Here is a 21,195-nt window from a genome sequence, read left to right on the forward strand (position 1 = left end):
CAAAATCTGGAGGCACCCTGCAGACATGCTACGGAGAGAAACCACCTCCCCGTTGCGATAAGGGCTAAGTCGTCTGCCTGAAACTCCCTCCACAAATAAATCAGCACCCAGAATGTGCAGCACTGCTGAGTGACTTGCACGGCATCCGTGTGTGATGGATGACTGAGACAATTCTGTTTCAGTATCATGTCAGCTAATTTTAGGTGTTTAAACTCTTTCAACAATTTCCATGATTCATAAAGAGACAGAATTAGAAATTTGCTGAAGTGCAGCGCTATAATGGCAGGCTGTTGCTGCAGTTTATTAATACCCAGTAATCGCGGCCTTAACATTTGAGTGAACTAACTGCTGTTAGTCAGGATTTCTGTGGAATAAGCAGGTTTCTCCAAACATCAACGTTTAAGAGTGGGCACAGTTTCTAGTGGTGTGGGGCTGGTTTATGTATAACCAGGTCAGACGCCTGGCCAGAAGTGGATTTTTGTTGACAGGACACACAAGTTATTAACACGTCGTTTTAAGAAGGAATTTTAAAATGGTCACTTTTCCCTTAAATATTACTTAATGATTTATGTTGGATTTACTAAGTATAAATCCTGTATTAGGAAAAGAGCAAAGAGTGCTTGCAAATGGCAGTTTGCACATGAAGATGCACACAGGCACATCATCCCCTTTGGAAAAGGTTCTGCATTTAGGCTGGGCTTACGGTGGGGAAAGAGGCTGCAGCAATTGTAAGCAGCACCCTGTTAGCTGAGAAGGGAGGAGCCAGAGAGATGGCAAGAGTTTGTGAATTTAGGTCATTGTAGATACTGATAAAATTACACATTTGGTCTGGCGTGTGCCCTTGCATTCTCCTCAATTAAACTTATTTACAGATAAACAAAGCGCAGCGGGTCTCGCCCTGAAACGAGTACCTGGCGTCTTGGTTCACTGCGTTTAGGGGAAATCACAGCCTCTGCTGGATGACTGCTTTTATTATTTTTAATTTAATTTTTCTGCTGAAAGTTATGGAGGTCGCTGAGCACGTTAAACGATCTACTACTTAGAGAGTTATGTATTAATCATTCACTTTATTTGGTTTCATTCTGTATGAACTCAGGAGGTATCTGTGAGAAGCTTTATGGAAGCCAGGTAATGAAGGTGAGGAGTAATGCAACTGGCTTTGAGATAATCTTTGTAGATTTGATTGTTATGGACAAACACACTTAAAGCTGGAAAATTCAACCACCAAAATGGGATTGAAATAGCAGAATCATTTGTCCTAGCTGTTGGACATCTCTTAAGCATTAAAACCTAACAAGATGATAAAACTAGAGAGTAGGGTGTGCAAGTAACATTAGGTAGCCTTCTGTATTTCAGAGCAGTCTGAGGAATGTGTGGATTTGGAATGCCATCTTCTGTGGCTGGGATGTGTTTTGTAAGTGTTCTTTAAAGTGGATGGGGAAAAGTTAATGATCCATTGGATAAAGGGAAATTTATGTACCTGTGCATGCAACACCCAAGCATATATATTTGTATTTTTTTTTATTAAGTACCTTACACCAGGCAAAAAGAAGGATAAATTTTTCAGTTACAGAGTGCTGTAGCAGAGTAAACTTACAACAAAAAATAGGAGGAATTAAAGAATGAATTAGCATTGTGGTCAGCAAGACCCATTGATGCTGGTAAGCTGTTGTTAAAGAGATGTTATTACAAGGCTCAAACAGGTTCTTCACACTTGTAAATTATCCAAAAATGCAAAGTGCAAGCTTGAAAAATTACATCTTGCCAACCAGTATTCGTAACGACCACAAAGGGACAGGAATCACAGTGAAATAATGGTGGGTATATTGCAAGGAAAATACAAGGATATTACACATTAGGATAGGGAGAGAGCCTGGTGGCTTGCCTCCTGCTCTGCAGCAGGTGCTTAGGAGAAAAATCATAGAGTGATTTTCACCGGCATATCTTTCTAGCAGGCATCCATCCGTGCACAGCTATCAATCGCCCAAGGTCATAAAGGAAACAGATTAAGAGGGAAGTTCTTGCTGTATGTATAAGAACGGGCCACCTCTGTCTTCTAAACCACTTTATTTCCCGTTCAAAGTCAGCCGTGAGCATGAGGAAGCCTGTGTCGTTCTTGGTTTCTTCCTGGTGGTGTAACAGCGGAGCCACATCATCATTTTCATTGTACTCATCCTGACAGCAGCTGTGTGGAGCAGCAGGCACATTTCACAGTGGAAGCCAAAGCACAGTTGTACATCAGCATAGGTGATGGGGAAGGTTAAAGACAGGGATTTAAACCTGAATTTCACAATTTCCAGATGAAAGAACTATTCCCACTATGATCTTTTCCTGCTTGTGTCAGTAACTTCTTTTAATTCATGTAGCCTGCGCACCTAAATAAGGTTACCCACGTATTCCTATTGCATGTGCTCATCTAGTTCATCTCATATCACAACTGTAACTATTTTTTCTTTCACAAAATAGACTACTTTCAGACTTAATTTAGCCCAAGACATAAAAGCTTTCTGATAAAAATGGAAGCTCCCCTCTCCTACAAAGCCAGTCTTATTTTTGGCTGCCCTTCTGTTCTGCTGAGAACAGTGGGCACTTGTAGCGGGAGGACAGAGTTATTTTTCTTTAAAATCTCTCGCAGCAGGTGAGTGTTCACAGAACACTTAATTGCAGAGATGTGTTTAATAATTCATTTTTCTCAAACCTGTGTGTGACTCTGTGGAAAAACAGCATCCACGAGAACAGGAGGAGCACTATGATTGCTGGTTTCTGAATTAGAATTTTTGGATGAGGTACATTTGATGTGGGTGCTAAATACTTGAAAAAGCATCAGAATTCAATTTCATTTTCTCACTTATTTTAAGAAACCATCTGATGATGTGTTTTTGAAATAAACAAGTTAATATTTGTGTATAAGTGCCATATTTATGTTGGCATATATTACATTTTAGCCACTTTAAATTCTTTGGCTATTACAAAATTACAACAAAACATCTTTCATGTGACTGCTGCATGCTTAACGTGTAGCAAAAGATGAGAATCAGTGCTAAATATACATGACCCAACATCATTTTCAAGGCTCTGCCAGTCGGGCAATGCGGATCATATGTAATATGGCTCACGTAAAGGACACGTTGCGATGTTAGAGGGAGAAAGGCTCCATCCCTCTGTGCTTTGGCCTTGAAGGTTATCTGGCAAGAGGGATTTTTCTCCTTGGGAAAGTCCTCTGTTTTGAGGAGAGGCTGTATAGTGTGTGGAAACAGCCTGGGCGATGTTGAAGTCACTCTGGACTGGTTTGTTTGTTTTTGTTGTTAGTTATTTTTTAAGGGAAAAAAATGAAAAAAGGAGAATTGAAATGTTACTACTCTTGGTAGGGCAAATTTTAAGATAGCAGCTGAGATGGTTTTCTGATTTATAAGTGTTGTTTCAAAACAAGCAAATTGTCTAGAATAGCGGAGAACAACAGTGATTTTTTATATATAATAGGAGTGAGAGAGATGCATCTTCATGGTTGGCTGTCTCTTGCTCTCGGTTGCCCTGCAGGAAGGCTGTGTCACCAGTTCTGCCGCAGACCACAGATTGTGCTTTTGAGGCTTCAGGGTCCCCTCCGAGGCCACCCCATGTCCTTTTGCTGGGTAGGGCAGCCAGCAGCCTTACTGGCTAGTGCATGCCTGACTTGGCCGCCGGTATTTCTCTCTCTGGCTGTCTGTACCCATGTTCTTGTGGACCTGTTCAAACATAACTCAGGGGAGCATTGCCTTTGAAAGCTTCACGCACCCTAGCTCAGCCCAGGTCTCTGCATGAGCCTGCTGCTGTCCTCTGGTGTACTGAAGCAGACTTGAGTGTGCGTAAATCTTGGCTAGCATGGTTTCCCCACCGTGAGACCCTACTTGTGATTCAGCTGATAGGATTATCCAGAAATCTCTGTTTGCTCAGCAAGTGACTTTTTCAGCAGTATTAGCTGTGAAAGGAAAGTCCCTTTCTTTGAAACGTTTTAAAAAAAAAAGTTTCTTAATGGAGGGATGTGTCTGAGCTAGTTATCTTTCAGCTCCCTGTCAAATAAGACAGAGCCCATTTCTTAAAACACAAAACACTCCATTTTTTGCTGTCTTTCACTTCAGAACTGTTGCTCCAATAAATTCTATAGAATAATGCAGTTCTGAGCAAAGACCAAGCAGGAAAAAATGTAAACCAAGAAGGTGAAATTTTTTCCTTTGCTCCTGCTTGAGGCTTACGAGTAAATAGAAACGATGATACCAGTAATTTCCACTCCTAGTGTCATGGGAACTTGGTTATGAAGTGAGGAGCAAGAATTCATTTTGAGGGCAAGGACCGAGCGTGCTCTGGGGATCTGGCCCTGAGCAGAGAGGCCAGGGGGAGAGAGGCTGCAGTCGTTTGGACTTGGAGTTATCAAATGACAAATATACAAGTCTGGAGTTGTTACTCTGTGTGATGTAGTAAGCAGAGGTGGGTGTGATGGGCACCCAGCCCCCTGACACCTCTCCCTGCTGTCACCCAGGACTTGCTCAGTAGGTTCTCTCTTGCTTTGTCTTCAGGATATGAACAGTCTTCTTGTTGAAAGTTTGAAAAAGAATATATATATATATATATATACACACATATATACACATATATACACATATATATATATATACACACACACATATATATATATATATATTCAGCTCTGCCTGGTCCTAACTTCATTATGGAAATGACAGGATTTCACTACAAAAGACACTTCAGATCCATGTATTTATTTGTAGTTTGTTTGAACAACTAATGTTAAACTTCAGACTTGGCACGAAGGTAATCATCTGTGGAGACTTGGGTCATGTTTTTTTTAAGAAGAGAGGAACAGGCGAATGACTTCGTAACTGATTAAATATTGTATTTTCAGTACACCATTATTTTTTCTGATTGTGTTTCCAAGGCTACCCCAAGAGTGCAAACTTTCAAAACAGGTTAAAAAAAGACTGTTCACACCATTACGTGGCTCTGTCCCTGGTGGTTACTGCTGTCCTTCGAGGTGACCGTACTGTTGTGTCCCACAGCAGTTAGAGATGGTGACGGGAGGGCAGCTGGGGAGGTCATCTAGTCCACCAAACGTGTTTTCCTTGGAATCCAAGAATCTCCTGGATGAAATCTCATATTTTTGTTAGCTCTCACTGAGAGAAAGTTTGGGAGTTTCTGTAAAAGTTACCAATAGGTTTAAAAATATGTATGCCCATGCCCAACTATTGTCCTGGGGCCAGAACTCAGGATTTTAGGTTTGCTTAATTAGTACTTCCATTTAAAACTTTAGGGCATACAAACATTTCAAATTGCTTTGTAGAAATTTTTCTCAGACTGTGTGAGAATTTGCTTTATATACAGGCATACTTTCGTGACCAGTCTCGGTGGATTTAGATGGTTTCCAGAAATCAGTGTTGCTCAATTAAATGTGTAGGGGGAAAAAGATTCATTACAACAATGTAAATTCAAGTTTGAACAAGGCAGCAGGTTTTTTTAGATTTTACTGCCTGTGAACATTCAGTTTCCTTTTGTTCTGGTTTTTAATAGTATTGATTTTTTTAAATGTACGAAAGTAAAGTAAGTCCTTAGTGTACAAGGTGGGGAGTTGGTGTACAGTGAGAGATATAATTGCATTGTATCCTTCAAGGACAAAAGTTTTGGATTCTGCTGCATTTGTCATTTGAAAAATTTAGACTATTTTACTAAGATCACAGAGTAAATAACAAAAACATAAAAAGAACAAATCAACTGCAGAAATGCAATACAAGACATCAGCTCAGCACACTGCATAGCAAAACAGTCAATCACGCTGCAATCACCAGCTGCCTGAACAGTAAATTAACATTTCACTGGGATAGATGAGGGGTGAATAAACACAGATATATGTAAATATAAACTAAGTAGAAATAGACATGATTATAGATGAGTAAATACGTGAAATCAGCATCAGTTAAGCAAGCACACTTAATAATTGCTTGCTGTTAATGTCAGGACAATGTGCCAAAGACTGCAGATGGTGGCTATTATGTTTTAAAAAGGCTTTTTCTGGGTTTTGAGCTATTTTCTTTGCCCAGTGCTCGAGGCTTCCTTCACCAAGCATGGGCCCATTTCAGTACACCTCTGTAAATGTCTGTGGTCAGATCAGCTCTGTGATTTTCCTCCAGCAGCTTGCCAAGGACAGACAGTGTGTCCCCACATCTGTGTGAATGGTGCTAACCCCATTGCATTCCCAGTCTGTAAAGGCCTTTTGGAAATAAAGCTGAGCAAGCTGCAGAAATAGAGGCCCAGACTTGCAGCTTAGAGTCTCAGCTGTCACCTCCGGCTGGGGCTGGCATGTTCCCTGGTATCTGTGGCCTGTGTCAGTGGTTCGTGGGCTCCCTAGCACACAGCTGCAGTCTGTGTCGAGCCTCTCGGCCTTGTAAAACGTAGTGGTTGGAGCAGGTCACTTGGTTGAGCTGCCCCAAGTGTTGAGTTGCCCCGTGTTACCCTGTGGGGATGTATGGGTCCTGCATAAGCAGCTGGTGTGTGCTCAACGAGAAGGTGAAGATAGGCTTAAGGAAGTCCCGCAGTTTTAGCAAAGCCTTAAAATATTGCTGTGTAAGGGCAAAGTTGCACTTCCGAGCTTTGGGCAATGGGTGGCTGCTGCTGAAGGAGGGGCCCCATCTTCTGGTGCCCCCCTTATGCTTGTCTGATCCTGCCCCAAGCCCCTGCGTTCCCCAGCCTGCTTTAAAAAATGGCAAAAAAAAGCAGCTTGCTGCCAGGTTAGGGGCTCCATCTGCTCCAGAGAAGCTCTGGTGCAGAGGCTCTGGACCCTGGAGCTGCATGTAGGGTTTGGTTGCTGGTGGTTGGAGGCCGGGAAGGGCAGCGAGTAGGATGAGGAGCGGGCAGAGCAAGCACCCTTTTCACTAACTGCAAGGTCAGCGCAGCTGTAACGAGCAATGATCATTTTAATCTCTTACACATTAGGAAAATACATTTAAATGTTGCTTCCTCTTGGGGTTGCAGAATCCATATCCCTTCTGGACCATGGAAACTCAGCTCTCAGTTCATCAAAAGCTTAATGTTAAAACCACCTTGGTTTACAGATGTTCCCAAGCTTCCCTGAAAAAGACACCTTCGTGGACGTGTCAAGAACATGAAGGTGAGGAACTGCAGCCAGCTCCGATGGGGACAGCAGTTGAGGGGGTCTCTCCTCCTCTCGCTGGCTGCAGGCATTTCCTCCTTTTTGTCTCTGTGCCGTTTCTAGGCCAGGCTCATCTCTGATGTGATTAATCAGAACTGTATGCTACGTTCAAAATGTGGCCTCATGGTGACCTGTGTGCAGAGTGACATCATGGGTGGACTCCATTAACTCCCTGCATGGGGTTAAATGTTTTAGTGCTGCATGGGGATAAGAGATCATCATATGCTTCTTACTTGGGCAAAGCAGTGTTTCAAAACTGCCCTGGGGTCAAATGTTGCCAACATTTCTTGTACAGTGGATGCACAAGAAAGATGAAGAACTTTCAACCTAGATACCTAATTTTATTGATCCAAAAGACACAACTGTATTTTCATGAAACTTTTTATTGATTATTAAAATATTACATGTTTTTTTTGTCATTTCTGCTGAGTCTTTCAGGCCTGAAAGTCACTTTGATTTCCTTGCTTTCCTTGCTGACTTTCAGTTTTAGTGATTAGTTTCTTACGAAGCATAGGCCAGCCTGTGCAGGTTTCCAGATACTTAGCCAGTAGAATTTTTATGTCAACCCACATCTAAAATGAACTTAAAGCTTCTTAGCTGTGCACATAAAACTGTATCTGTTAATTTTGACAAATGTCTTAACAGCTTTCGGGAAAACTAATGTCAACGTATGGTACATTTTGTAGATTTGGTGTGTCAGCTGTTCTGTAATTTCCAGTGCTGTGACCATGTTATAAACCTGCAAAAATCCATTTATTAAAAAAATAAGCTGTAAAAATGGTTTCAAATTGTCATATACCTGAATGAATGCCCAGGGGGCTGGGGGGGAGCCCTCTGTTGCCCTCATTTACAGGCAAACCAGATGGACTTTATTCATTTCAGGAAAAAGGGTACTCAAGCAGAAACTGTGCTTGTCATGTTGCAGTCTGTACTGAATTTGTGTGGCCGAGGCCATTCAACCTGGATTTGTAGTGGGAGCACCAATTATCTTTTAATTTAGATTTACATGACGCATTCCTTGCTTATCTGATGTTGTGTCCTCATGGGAGTGATCTGGTTGTTTTTCCAGGCAAGCCAACGTTTATGAAAGCTCCTGAAGATCAGATTGGGATTTCTGGAGGAGTGGCCTCTTTTGTGTGTCAGGCAACAGGAGAACCCAAACCTCGTATCACATGGATGAAGAAGGGGAAGAAAGTCAGTTCTCAGCGGTTTGAGGTAATAAAAATAAATAAAATTGGAAAACAGTCTAATTCCTGCAGGTCTTAGGTACACAGTACTCATTACTGCAGCCCAGGTATTTCTGCATCACAGCAATACAGAGTCTAGGGCTTTAAAGTTAAGTTTCTTCCCTGCAGCAATGCAATCTGTAGAGCTGGTGTTATTTGTGAGCATGATGCTGGTTGCACACACGGGAGATCCTTCTTCAGATGAGAGGCAGGCTAGCACTGAATGGGATGGCAGATAAAAGTTGCATCTAGCAGTAGTTTTCTGTTTTCATTGTGAAAGTTGATATGGCACCTCCTTGGCCTGCTATCCCTAGTGAAATTAAAAAGTGGGATGTCAAAATCCTACTGGAAGGCTTTCTAAGCGAAGGCTGCTGTCACCCCTCCCACAAATGCACTTGAAAAGAGAATGGTGAAGCCATCTGACAGGGTAATTTGAATTCCCTAGAATTGTAGAATATCCCGAGTTGGAAGGGACCCAACAAGGATCATCAAGCCCAATTCCTGGCTCCACACAGGACCACCCAAGAAAACCAAACTGTATGTCTGAGAGAGTTGTCCAAATGCTTCTTGAATTCCAGCAGGCCCAGTGCCATGATCACTGCCCTGGGGAGCCTGTTCCAGTGCCCAACCACCCTCTGGGTGCAGAATCTTTTCCTAACACCCAGCCTGACCCTCCCCTGTTCCAGCTCCAAGCCGTTCCCTCGGGTCCTGTCACTGTCCCCAGAGAGCAGAGCTCAGCACCTGCCCTTCCGCTCCCCTCGTGAGGGAGCTGCAGGCCGCCATGAGGCCTCCCCTCAGCCTCCTCTGCTCTGGGCTGAACAAACCAAGAGACCTCAACCAGTCCTCATACGTCTTCCTCTCTAGACCCTTCACCACCTTTGCAGCCCTCCTTTGGACTCTAAAAGTTTTATGTCCTTATACTGTGGTGCCCCAGGCTGCATACAGCACTTGAGGCGAGGCCTCACCAGCACAGAGTAGAGCAGGACAATCACTTCCCTCAGCCGGCTAGCAGACTGAGAGAAGGGAAGAAGGAAGAACAGGTATCAGAAATATTTATAAAAGATGTCTAATTGGGTTTATATTTTAAATATCAAATATACTATCACTGACTTTCTCCACCTTTTTCTCCGCTTTCTTTTTTTTTGGAGTTGGGTTCTTCTGTCTAAAACTGCCCTTGAAAATGTGGCCCTGCCCACCATTCTGCTGTCTTTCCTCTAATCCTTGTCTTTGTTGCTTTTTGCTTTTCTGACAAAACCACAGATGACTTCATTGCCCAGAGTAGATTGATTCAAGTCACCAGTTTTTTAATCATGATTTTGTATGTGATCAGGAAACCTTTATTAAAGTAATCAATTGCAAACTTTTTTGTATAAAGGTTTGTTTTGTTGTATAGTACTGTACTGTTTAAACATTCTTATTTGTAAGTGAATATAAACTTTGTAGTGAATTTGGTGACTGTTGTGGCTTACCAGAAGGATACACATTATTATATGCATTTACATGAGCAGTTTCATACCTTCATTCACTTCAGTTTTGATACATAGTTAAAGCATTTTTAATGTGTAAGGAGATAATGAATAATGTCTGTATTTTTTGCCAGGTAACTGTTAATTCTACCTCATTCCTAAGCTAGTCTTTATTTAGAAGAAAACCGGAATTCAGTTAAAATTATTAAAAAAAAAAAAAAAAAAAAAACTCAAATCTGATGTACACATGCTGAGTAGAGGTATCCATAGTTAGCAAATTGAACAGTGTTTCTGGTCTTGGTGTCTGTCAGGTCTCTAGTGGTTGTAGCTCCCTTCCTCTCACACACAGCATTTATTCAAGGGATATTAAGGGAAAAAAGGACTTTTCTGCTCTTTCACCTCATAGCTTTTCAGTCCTTATCACTGAACTGAATTAGTCTCTGCATCTGACTGTTGCTTTGAAATTTGGCAGTAGCTCTACACTGTGGAAGGATTATAGTAAGTTTAGCATTTTGTTACAGTTCTGTATTTAATTTAAAATCCAATTTAAAAAAAAGTAATTTAAAAAAATATATTGCTGCAGTGTTCACCTTCCAATGTCCTGTCTGCTGCTACTTGACCCCAAATTAGGGTTTATTTGCAAGCTGTTTCTATTATTTCAAGCAAAATGTTTATTCCTTCCAGTGTGAGGAATAACAGATTTTCAGTGGTCTTGGTTACCTTTTCATTTCTTCCTATTTTTCCTGTTGCTGCAGAGTCTTGGGGTGCACGTTATTTTCTCATTCCTGTTTTCACTCCTTTGGTCTTGGTGCTGTGAGAAGCACACTTAAGTAGGGCTCTTGAAATCAGGTACAAGTTTTACACAGAGGTGATACAGGTCCCAGGCTGACGCATGTGTCTGGAGCAGTGTACAGCTTAGTCTCTCCATCTGCCCCTGCATTCCCCAGTGACAGGAGGGGTCTTGTGCCTTTCCCTCATGTTGTCACCATCTGCGGTTCAGTTAATATTTCCAAGTTTTACAGTGCTCAGTAATAGGAGAAGGACGAGTTTGGCATTAACAGTGGCCCAAGGCTGTGCCTTCACTGACTTGCCATTAAGGAATAACTTATAGTGATCCAGCAGTAAACTAACAAATACCTTTCTTCCCTGTAGAAGTTCGAGTAATGTATGTTACAGCTTAGCAGGATGGAATGGCAATGATTTATTAAGGACTTTATTTATTATGCTGGGGAAGGAGCTATAATTATAGCATTGATGATCATGCCAGAATTGCAAAGTACCTGATGCTGAAGGACGTTGAAAACAATCACTTTCTGCTGAAGTTAGCATGCGCTGTAGGTGCTCAAGGTGTTGCTCTGGTTTTGTTACTATTTCCTGGTGATCCCACAGGAGTATATCATTCTGCTCTTCCATCAAGGTGAAAGTTGGCACTAAATTGCGATCAGTATGATTAGTAAAACCATTAGTGCAAATATGACTCAGATGTTTTAAATCATCAGATCCACTTCTTTATTACCAGGTTGATAATTTTTCAACTTTAATTGATCCATAAAGAACCTCATTGGATCTTCATTTGTTTTAGCCTTCTCAGAGGGCAGATACGTTCTTGACTCTGAGATTTTTTGATTTCTAGACATGGAACACTTGCTTAGTTGCATGATATTTTCTAGTTTACAGATCTTTCTGATTTGTTTTTAACCCCTGGATTGTTTTGACCTTGTTTTCGTTGCACTAGATAGCACTTAAGAGCTGCTTTCTTTTCATTGTTAAAGGTTATTGAGTTTGATGATGGGTCAGGATCAGTTCTGCGGATACAGCCCCTGCGTGTTCATCGAGACGAAGCCATCTACGAGTGCACAGCCACCAATAGTGTTGGGGAGATAAACACGAGTGCCAAATTAACAGTGTTAGAAGGTAAGTGGAAGGTGTTTTTTCATGTCCTTAGGTGGCTGGAAACATGGCCTTGGCTTTGGTAGCTACATGTTGTAGTGCTCTTAAGTGACATGGTGATACTCTAGCTCAGTTTGGAAAAGCTGTGTTGTTCCTGTACCATTTGCTGTAATTTCTCTTAGTGATAGAAGCCGTTATTTTTCAGACAATCATGAGCAGAAAGGATGGCAGATTCTGAACTTTCTTTAAAGTGTATTAGTTGAATTGTCTGATTGAGGTATGTTATTTCTAGCTTGGAGGCCTAGCTAAAGAGACATTTGTATACTTTTCTGATCTGCCTGCCTTGATGTAATACCCATCTTCAGGGTATCTGAGAATTGTATCTGACAATCAGAAACTTAATCTATGTTGCTGTACCTTCTGGATTAAATCAGCACAGTTCTTTTTGAATGGATTTTCAGGTTCCTCTTCAGATTTTGAGCTTGATGTGGAATTTAGCTGGGTTTTCTTTTCACTGTAGTCACAACTTGTTAGTCTTTTTCTCTTCTCTTCTGCTTGCTATGTTGTTTCTTCTAAACTGAATGTTTTGTGGAAGAGCTGTGTGTTAGATGTAAAAGGCTTGTGATCAGTTGATTTTTTTTATATTAGATTCTCAGAATTATTGTCTGCTTTTAAGGCAATGGGGATTTCTTCAGCCCATCAATGTGTTAAAGTATTTGTTTATATATAGGATTTTGTAAGTGCATTGGATTGTTGCAAATTTAGGACATTTGGCTGAATGGACTTTTAAATTTGCATTTACTAAGACAAGCAAGAAAAAGGCTTAAGCAAATTGCTTGCTGTGTATGGATTCATGAAGAAACTATTGAGTAATGAAAAAACCAGTCTGGAAAGTGTCTGGATGATTTGGAATCATCAAATTCAGATGAACTTTTTCTGTTCAGTCTGGCCATGAAGGCAGAGGAGACTGGTTATCCCAGTCGCGAGTGTGCCAGCCATGCACAAGTGAAGCGTTTTTCCCTTGCTCTGCCACAGATATGGTACCGTTGTCCCTTGTTCTCCCTTCCCATTTATAGCATAGAGGTAATCATATTTTCCTCTCTGCTCTGTGACAAAGAATACATCAAACAACTGTAATGTGCTCAGACACTCTGGTGATGGGAGTCATAGAAATCATTCAATACTTGATGTGATTGTGTATCTTGTTTCTGGAGGTGGGGCACCTTAAAGGATCGGCTTGCTCTTCAGTAGTAGTATTAAGAGATGGATAACAGGTGCTATAGACTTGAAAATTGTTGAGTGAAAAAAGCAGGTCCCTTTTGTTACTTCTTGCCTTTGCAGCCATGTACGTGAGTACATAAAGCTCGATGGAGCTCTTTCAGCATTTTTCTTGCAGATCTGCATTTAAATGATTCTTACAACTGGATTTTTGTGATGCTCAATACTTGACTAAACGAATGTTCCACACACATTCCTGTTTCCTTTGGTTGCAGTTGCCTTTATGTATCTTAGATATGTATGCACATGCACACACGCTAATAATTTATTTGCTCTGTGTTAAATGTTCAAAGGCCCACAGAGACATGCGTTGCATAAAGGAGCACAACTGTATTTCTCAGCTCCGTAGAGCTCCTGCTGGGTTCCTGATGAGGTAAAACTTTCAGACCACCACATAAATAGGGAATGGTAGGAAACACCAGGGACAGGAAAAGACATGCTTGCACTGTTTAAGAGCCACAGAAGCAAAAGTCACTACCAGTCAGGCACAGAGCCTGCTTTTCTGTTTGAAAACTGCCTTTAATCAGGGGTAATGCTGGTTTAACACGATCCCATAAGGTCAAAAACCATCTGCAGGCTGGGGGCTGCGTTTTCCTCTCCAGCTGAAGAGTATCGACCCCTTGCCAAGTACTCTCATAATGGGTGAAATTAAGAAGTATTTGCTGTATAGCGGTTTGTATGTGCTCATGCACAGAGAGTTGTGAGCTTGCTTACAGAGGAGGAAGAGGTACCTCTCACGTTGGCTTAACCTGATGAAGCAGATAAGCGCTGTTATGATGTATCTGCATTAAGAAAACACATTTTATATCTTTCCTTTCTGATTTTCTGGGGACAAAAATGTATTTTTTTTCCAGCCATGCTGTCTCATTGTTCTGTGTTGTCTGCCTTAAATTACACTGCTGCATTTTGGGAGTGTGAAATTTTTTTGATTATTCTTTTACGTATGGGTTTGCAGGGTGGGTGTCGCAAGTCAGTGCCCTGGTCATGGTTATGTTCAAACAGCCTCAGCGGTCCCCGAAAAAACTAACGTGAAGTGCCCCACCTCTCTGTTCTGCCACTGCTTTCCTGACACAAATTTCATAGAGCTATTTGGAAATGACACATTTCACATGGAGCAATTGATACCCTCAAGGCTGTCAACTAGGATTGGATTTTCCCTCTGCTTCTGGGGTTAAAATAATTTCTGTAATTGCTCTCAGGTGGCATTTTGAATGATGCAGACATTCTGCACTTCCTTTCAAGAATTTGACTAATGCAGTGGTCCCTGATGCATGACAAAGCTCTATCACAGACGTCCTCATGGTTACATGCTGCTAAATACACAGTACATATTGATTTTTACATTAAAAATCCTTTATAACAATAAGTTTAATGCTTCTTCACAATTTGCTTTTTAGAACACAGACCTTACCATTAAATCCTGAAGTCACAGTCAGGGTTTAGCAGGCTCTTATTAGATGTCTTTGTAGCTAACTAATCTGGAGCTTTATTTTATTTAGATTTCCACGATGTTTTACAGATCAGAGGCAGATAATCCTTTCTAATTGCCAACTTATTCCATTCTGAATATCAAGAGAGAAGCCTGAGTCCAGTCTCCTGGAGGAACTGGGAATCCTCACAGATGTGAATCTTTGAACAGTTTGGTTCCCTACTGCCCTTTCATTCTCAGCTCCCGTGTCTCTTATTTTTTCCTCTAAGCGCAAATCCTGTTGTGACCAAACTACGTATATATATACTTGGTGTAACTGGAAATTATTTCTCCTGTTGATAGCGGGAGAAATAGACGTGCATATACCTTCTCTTCTCATTTCTCCTGGGTAGCTGATAAGCTGAATTATGTATGAGTCATATTGAACATTTCTATCTTTTTTCCAATTATGACCTGAAGCAGCACAGAAGTACATTCCTGCCTGCCTGGCAGAAGAGGAAACCAGTGCAAGGAGGGGAGAGCTAGAATCAATAAGCTGACACACGTTCCCACGAAGAGCCTCAGGGACAGTTAGTGGCTCTAACAAATTAATAAATATATCTTTCAGTTGTAACGTTGAGAATTACCAAGCGTTTTAAATAGGGAGATTATATGAAATGTGAGTAGGAAGGATGCCAGTACGGAGGAACGTGGCAGCAGGATGCCAGCAGGACTGTCGACAGAGTGTCCTTCCACGGAACTCCTGCGTTCGGCATTGCGGCAGTGCTTGGAGAGGTGACGCTATTGTTTGTCTCCGGTCACCTGTAGACCAGAGCATGCCTTCTCCGTGGTTTCCAGCAGTCTCCACCCAGCAGGAAGACAAGGAAAAGCAGTGCAAAAAGAGTCTTCAGGGGGCAGGGAGGAGAATATTGATTCTTTGGGAAAGAAAAGAGGCTCAAATACAAACCATTGTGCCAGTCCCTTCTCTCGCAGAGCTTTCCAACTTGGACATTTGGTTACAAACTGATTTCCAGAACTGGAACGCTATTTCACTATAACTGGATCTTCGGAGCACCGTGAGCAGTCTTGTTTTTTTTCTTTTTTTTCCCAACTCTGCTGTAACCCAGAGCATACCTTCACATCCAGGTGACACTGAATATATTCAGTGTGTCGTTTCCCTTTGTTTTTAAGTAGGTTAAATGAAAATGAAACTATGATCTCCACTTGCCATTTCCAGCACAGATCTATGCAGATCCCTGATGCCTCTTTCCCAGAGTACTTAATCATATGACATGGAGCTGTCTGCCTGGAGAGCGCGGCCAGGCTCCGGAGGAGAGCAGCTCCTGGTAGAGGACAGGCAGAAGAGCTGGGGAACGGTTGCTCACACACCAGGTTTCAGTCTCAAGGTAACCTGGCAAGTTAAGTTTCACTGGCCAGCCTCACGCTGTCGGAAGTCGGAGAAGTTTTGGTGCGTGTCTGTGGAGCCCTGGAAAGTGTAGCAGGTGTCCCAGGGTGGGAAACACCTCCACCTCGCCGTGATTTGCCGATTACTGAACCATGTCATGAGTTTAATTCCTTTCACCAGCTGCCAGCTGCATTCCAGTTCCTGGAGTTACTCTGTTTAAAATGCTGTAAATGATAAACATTTGACTGTTACAAATGATTTCTGCAGAGCTAGATCTTGCAAGGCCTGAAACAATATGCCCTTCTTGTAAACACGCTTCTAAAACTGATTTTGTCATTTCGATGGTAAACAGAAGTTAGCTATGTTTAATCCTTGTTTACGTTTGGTTAGTTACAAAAGGATCAGTAGGATCACTGGGCTTTGACTCATGTTTGTGTTCATTGCTTTTGCATCTTTTTGCCAAGAAGAATTTTTAGCAATGTGTTATAGAATTGGAGCAATTATGAAAGGGAAATTGAATCCACTGGGTGTACTCATTCTGATTGTGTAAATGAATTAAGATTCCCTGTACCCTCCTGCTCCTGAGATTGGCAGTACTCTCCCCACGTGTCCAGTCAGGAGATGACATCTCTTTCCTCTACATGCCTTGTGGTCATTGACTGTTCTGGCTGATTTGGTCCCTCTGTGGGAGGGCTGCTCTGATAGCAGAGATCTTACCCCTGTTCTTTGATCTCCACCCAGGTAATCCAAAGTAGCCTCCACGTGCTTCACCACTTAGGGAAATGTCCTGAAATACGGTGATGCGCAAACAAAGAAACCTGGCAGCGTTTGCTTTGTGCTGCATGGTGACATGTCTCATGCTTGTTAAAAAGGGAAACATTAAGCCAATTACTACTCGCGGTGGCACAATTGAGAAGTTTAGGTTGTCACCTCAAGGAGTATAAATCCCAGCTCACGTGGACTTAAGCTATTAAGGTATAAGCAGTGTTCACAAGGAAAGAGAGTATTAGGCTGCTCAACAGCAGGTTGCCTAGTAGTTCTCTGGTAAGTCAATTTGGGAGCCCTGTCATTCTGCTAAGAAGCCTAGCCATTTCTCAGGTGCTGCACAGTGGCTGAAAGAATCCTGCAAGCTGCAGGGGAAATAGGTGGTCTCTTGGTCCCCCAGAGCACACGGAAGGTTGAGCAGAATTAGCAATCTGTTAAAATTAGACCAAGAAAATGTATGGACTGTTATGTCTCATGCCACTAGAATGTCTGAAGATGGTTTAGCTATTTAATCTTTGATATCTAAAGAGCACCTATCATCTCAATCCAATTTTATCTATTCATTTTAAAGATTGGATTCAACGAGAACGGTACTGTCACTATCATAGCTTACTTTTCGTAACGTTTAACAAGAGAGGCTTTCTTGGCTGTGAATGAGAGACAAGGAATTCTCAGCTGCAGAAAAGTTTTAAGTGTTGTTGGTCTCTCCTACAAACAGGAGTCAGCAAATCTTTAGAACTTATCAGACCCAAATGCCCTAATTTCCATTTCTTATTTCTCTTTAAATGATTAACTAATAGCACATAACCATATAATGTGTCCATGATAGCAAGTTCCATCAGAACACTGCCATGCTCTAAGGTTAACATCCAGGTTCATTCCACAAGTTTATGAAGCAAGTAATACAACCTTTGAAAAGTTTTATATGAAATATCACATAGTTAATGCCAAGCTGAACCCTTTGGAATTGTGCACTCTCATAAAATGCTGTGTCTGAAAAGGTACTGACCTCTTAATCTTGAGAACATTTGTCTTTTACAGCAAGTGGCTGTTTCTGCATATTGCCTCTCAAATGAGATCCTGTGAGATTACATCTGTAGCAGGAGGGGATGCTGTCACGTTCTTATAAGCAAGCTCATGGCGTCAGTGATATTGCAACACCCAAAACAACACTTGTGATTCAGGAAGAACTTCCCAGACAGAAACAAGTGAAGTTGAGTGGCAAACAAACCAGAAGGAAGTGTACTCTACAGAATTCAACAACAGTTCAAACGCAGGGTGTGCTTTGCAACTGCTAGGTGTCTTGAAATAGTAAGTGTGCAGTTGTGTCCTGTAAAAAAAAGACTTCATGTTGGCTTTTTTAATCATTTTTTATTTGTTTTGTTTTGAAGAGAATCTCTGGTTACCTCTGTGAAACAAGTTTAATTAAGAGCACATAAAGTTATTGCACTGTGCCTTGGGCAAAGGTGCTGCTTAAATTCTGTACCAAGGAGCATCAGGATTTTTGTTAGGTTAGGATGTGGAGTCCTTTTAGTTTCAACTGCCTCCATTCTGTTATGAACGTTGTCTTCTAGAACTCTTTACTCTTCGTAAACTGCTGATGTTGATATCGTCTTCAGGAAATGAAGACTGAAGGCCAAGATACATAATTTGGAAGAATAAAAAAATAAATCCTTTAATTAGTTTTAAATATTTTGCTTTCCAGTTTCATTGGTTGTGATCCCATTCATGTTTTATGGGAAAGATGAGGTATACTTAATGAAAGCAAGATCTCAATCATTAATAATTCCATATTCCTTCACATCATTTCTAAAGGCAGCAGTCAAGGCCTTTTCAGTCCCTATCACTGTGGGATGTTTCTTCTAGGCCGGTTTGCATGTTCCTTTTCTTCCAAGCACATTAATCTGTTTTATGCAAAATCCTTTTGGATATTGTAATCCAGTGGAATTATTATCCCATGCTGATGATATTCTGTTGATTATAACATGTAGTAGTACAATATTTTCAGTATATTGGCATGTTTAGTGGCTCAAGTTAAATTCAGCGACTGCCTTCTTGAGCCAGCCAGTGAGACATTTCACCTGCCATCATGTTCACCACTCATCAGCTTGTGTTGGCCAAACCCTTTGATGCTTCTGATATGCCCAGCTCTTGAAGGGAAAAAAAAAGCACCTAAGAACTTGTCACCAGTAACAGTTGTCTCCTTCCTGCTTGCTCCGTTTCTCAAAACCCTCACGAAGATGCTCAGAAACGCAGATGCTCATTCAGAGTATTGTGGCAACCTCCTGCTAACTTCTGTCTGGTAGGAAAATTGATAATTGAGCCCTGGGGATTCTTTTCTCTCTTCTTCTGGGCTCAGGGTCCGGAGCCAGGTTGCTTCTCGCTCTGTGCTATCCTACAGCTTCCTTAGAGATTGCTATGGAAAGTGTGTCAGGCTGTTCTACTTCTGCTCTGCTGTCAAATCGTTCGGCCTATTCCAATAGGTAAATGAGGCACAAACAGACCAGTTTAACTCTGGCAGAGATGCACGCATGGAGGCAGATTCCTTTCCTGTTGGGGAGGAGGTGCTGTGGGTTGCCATGTCCCAGCTGACACCGGGGATGGCCAGATGACTGCTTCTGCGTCTCTGTTCCGGTCTGAAACCAGACAGGTTAGATTAAATTGTCTGTGGTTTAAACTAATCTGGTTTGACTTGCCATTGGAACAGATCATCAGTCCCAGCTGGGAGGCTGCAACCACCAGTGCTGCCTTCGATCTCGCTGCTGAAAGGCTGGCGCTCCATCTGCCCCGACCCCATGGCCACAGCAGTGTCTGAATGGTTACACGGGGCTGGGATTTTAAGGGATTCGGAGGCAGTAAACCAGGACAGAAACCTTGGCTAAAAGGAGTGGTAGTCTAAAAAGGCCAAGAGAGCAGAGCAGCAAAGAGAAGGCTACTAAGGAGGTGATATGTGTCCCATAAGCTTTTTGGCATAGATGCTATAGAGGCAGAAAAGGTGTAACACAATGTGGATGTAACAAATCGTAAATCTTGAAGTAAATACATTTGTTAGAAAATTGAGGATGTTTAGGTTAAGATAGATGCTAGCTGATGTGCTAACCTGTACCAGAAAGTAGCCAGGCAAGCCCTCTTGCTGCACTAAAATCCCCATTGCACTTTCATAGACCATCCACCAATCTTAATTTCTGGTCCTATTCTGTACCTGTTCCTGTTTGATTTGGGGGATTTTTTTAACATACCCAACTAAAGATGGGCACACAAAGAACCTTGCGGGTGTCTTTCTGAAAGCACAGGTGGCTCCATGGATTTTTGGGGATAAACTATCAGATGTATGCTAGGACTATAGCTGCTTTTTTCATTTAGTTGATCATTGGCTAGCCTTCTGTGTTTCTCTAATCCACCTGCATTTGTCATGTCTATTCTTGTTTCCTAGCAATGTGCACCCAGCATATAGCAAAAATTCACAATATTTCTTAAGTTTGTTCCTATTATCCCTGTCACTTAAGGTGATTTGGCTCTTCTTGCTTGATTTTTTGCCTGTCCTCTTTGTTTACAACATCTCCCCAGCACTGTCAATATAATACCTGCCTTCCTTGCAGAGATCGTTGATGCATCTAGTCATTTCAGAACTGATATTTAAGGAACTTGTTGGTAGAGACCGTTGTTGTACTACCAATAAAAAATAATAGTGAACAAGAGAGCGGAGTTGATTAGGTGTCAGTGAGCTCTGATTTGGCTCTCAAAATGTCTGCCTGGTAATAACTAGGCTGACGCTGGACCCAGTGACTCTCGGTTAACGAACTGAGTTTGGAGGACTGGCAGCCAGGAGAAAATACTTGTTAATGAGTTGTCTATACATGGATCTAGAAGTCTTTCAGAGAAGAAGAAAAAATAAAAGCACACAATTATAAATAAATCATTTTATTTTAAAAGTCGCTTTAATTGATGTGTATTTAATTCAACCGGAAAAGACAGAAAGTTAGTTCCTGTAGATAATTTGAGTAACTGTAGCTTTAAAACTTGTCAGAGTAAAAATAAACACATTTCTCATCAGATTTTACATCTACCAGTGCCCATCAGAAGCTAAAATAATAGATCTTTATCATCAGATGTTTCAAAAGACCTTTCTTATTGCTGGATCTCTTTCAAGATGCCTCGTTCTGAGACCGTCTGTGGAGAACTATGGCAACCTGTTATTGACAGATGTGCTCTCTGTAGTTTGTATGTCAGCCCTGCTGCTATCTCCTGCTGACTAATAAAGTTAGTTGCTGGTATATATTTGTAGAGTCTTTGAAATCTGTTAGGTTGTGGAATAGCCTTCTGAGAGAGTTAGTACTTCATTGTTTGAACTATTGGAAATTAATGGGAAACACTGCTTGATAATGCCATGCGGATCGTCTGATTTGGTTCCAAGGAAGAAGGGAAGGACAAGCGCAAGGTGTCCTTAAAAGCCTTTCTGAGTCCTACTTTGGCAAAATTGCCTTCTGTACATGCTTGTAACAGAGAGACTCCAAGCTTGGTGACCTGTTGTCATTACTGGCATTCCCTGACTTACACAGGCACTT

At 41.6% G+C, this 21,195-nt stretch overlaps 1 protein-coding gene across 1 annotated transcript in view; it reads left to right on the plus strand.

Moving 5' to 3' along the window:
- The window catches only part of PTPRF (protein tyrosine phosphatase receptor type F), a 371,540-nt gene that overhangs the window by 175,441 nt on the left and 174,904 nt on the right, over positions 1-21,195 (plus strand). Inside the window, exons 4-5 of the mRNA XM_050712309.1 lie at positions 8,262-8,407; positions 11,657-11,798. Coding sequence (XP_050568266.1) covers positions 8,262-8,407; positions 11,657-11,798 — 288 coding nt within the window. The remainder of the gene's footprint in view (positions 1-8,261; positions 8,408-11,656; positions 11,799-21,195) is intronic.

The sequence above is a fragment of the Cygnus atratus genome, chromosome 8, assembly GCF_013377495.2.
Source record: "Cygnus atratus isolate AKBS03 ecotype Queensland, Australia chromosome 8, CAtr_DNAZoo_HiC_assembly, whole genome shotgun sequence".
NCBI lineage: Eukaryota > Metazoa > Chordata > Aves > Anseriformes > Anatidae > Cygnus > Cygnus atratus.